The 1,794-nt window shown below is 37.0% G+C and overlaps 1 protein-coding gene across 1 annotated transcript in view; it reads right to left on the bottom strand.

The window, feature by feature from the left end:
* The window catches only part of LOC119593401, a gene marked incomplete at its 3' end in the record, with an annotated part of 20,365 nt that overhangs the window by 2,592 nt on the left and 15,979 nt on the right, over positions 1-1,794 (bottom strand). The window contains 2 exon segments of the mRNA XM_037942330.1: positions 10-166; positions 677-1,239. Of these exon segments, the coding sequence (XP_037798258.1) occupies positions 10-166; positions 677-1,239 (720 nt within the window).

Genomic DNA, 1,794 nt, shown 5'->3' with positions numbered 1-1,794 from the left:
AGGACAAACCTGGATTAAATTCATGTTCAATGGCTTCTCCAGGGTAGCAGGTCCTTGCCAATAGACACTCAGTATCATTCTCATGCTTTTCCATTTCCCAAGACGCACTGCTGGGAGGAGGATTGGAAGTCTTGCCCAGGGTTTCAATCAAGATTTCTGGTGTAGACTGCCAATAAGTAAATTAAGTTATTGGCAACACTGATTACTGAAGTTTCTTTTCATATACAAATAGAGAAAAAGAATGAATGGCAGAATCTATTGGAAGATACATAAATTACCACAGAATCAATTTTTCAGTTATTCAAGCAAATAAATACCCTAACAATTGAGGGTAAATAAAGACTACCAAAAAATAATCAGACTTGCTTACACAAATCTCCTGTCTTTCCAGTTACTTTACTTTCAGGAATAATTTTTTTTCTATTCTCTTCTGTTTTACCCCAAATATTTACTTGTATTTATACATTTCCATGAATTACTAAACAGTCTCCACTTTCCATTTATAATAGCAAAAAAGTCCACAACAAATGAACATTATTTGAAAGCCAAGACTGGATTCTGAAATGGTCTTGGCATTCTAATAATGTTGTTTCAGCACAGATGTATGTGTCGCCATTCAATTTTAATTATGTGCTATTTATTAACACTGAATATGTGAAAATAGTCAAAACCTTACCAAGAGTAAAGTTGAAGGAGCACACTTTGGCCTCCTAAGGGGAACTTTAGTGTTTGGATTTGGTCTTCGTAACACATACTTTCCTGGTGTTTTTTCCGAGGAGGAAGGTGTGGGCAAGGTTTCAGCAGGTTTGCTGGCTTCAGGCGACTGAAGGGAAATGCTAAACTCTGAGTGTGTATCTTCCATACAGCTTGAATCCACATCTGTAAAGCTTAGAGGTCTCCTCAAGGGGCTTGGTAGCTCATCTGCATCCTGTTCAATGAATGGGATTGTCTGCATCCCTGGATGAACTACCAAATTCATATTTCCATCACTTCTGGATACCAGATCTCTATCCATGCTTACAGATCCAACATGAACCTTTTCTACAGGATACCTAAAAATATCATGAACAGGCACTTCATATTCAGGATGCCCCAGAGGGTTATCTTCTTGCTCTGATGCTCTGATGCTGCTTGCAGGCTGATCTTCAAGTTTGAAATGCTTATCATAGATCTGGTGGTACATGTCATGCTTCCAACTTTCCTCATTTGTACTTAACTTGATCCTCCCTTGGTCAATACCTGTAATGCCATCAAAATTATCTCTTATCACATATTAGGCAAATTATTTATGCATTACTAGAAAAAGAGAAAGTTTGATAAAAACATTTTATTACTATTTGAAAATACCAAAGTACATAGTACTAAGTTGAATTTTTAACCCTCAATTGGAAAATTACAGTGACCCCTCTCCCAAAGATAAAATCAACATTCTCCTCTTAATCTGTAATTTTTAGTCTGAACTTGCTGTATGCGTGTTTGGAGTTACTACCCTCCTAGAGTTATCTTACTCTTTATATAAAGGCTGCAAATCATAAATCATTAACAAGAATTACCAATACCCTAATAGCTGTCTCGTGTTTGTCTCAGTCTCCCTCACTCTTTGTCTATCTGTCTTTCTCTCTCCTTTTCCATCTGCCTTGTTGTATATGCATGTCTGTATGGTAGGAAGTACAGTAGAATTCCATGTACTAAAGTATTCCAGGTCAATGTATGTGTCCAACAGACACACAGCATATATGTTCCTGAGGAAAGCCTGCTACACACAGATTGCCATTATGCTTTTAGCTTACAAAT

This window comes from Penaeus monodon, chromosome 32, assembly GCF_015228065.2.
Source record: "Penaeus monodon isolate SGIC_2016 chromosome 32, NSTDA_Pmon_1, whole genome shotgun sequence".
Taxonomy (NCBI): Eukaryota; Metazoa; Arthropoda; class Malacostraca; order Decapoda; family Penaeidae; genus Penaeus; species Penaeus monodon.
Note: the sequence above shows the minus strand (reverse complement) of the source record. Positions and strands in the feature narration are given on the sequence as shown.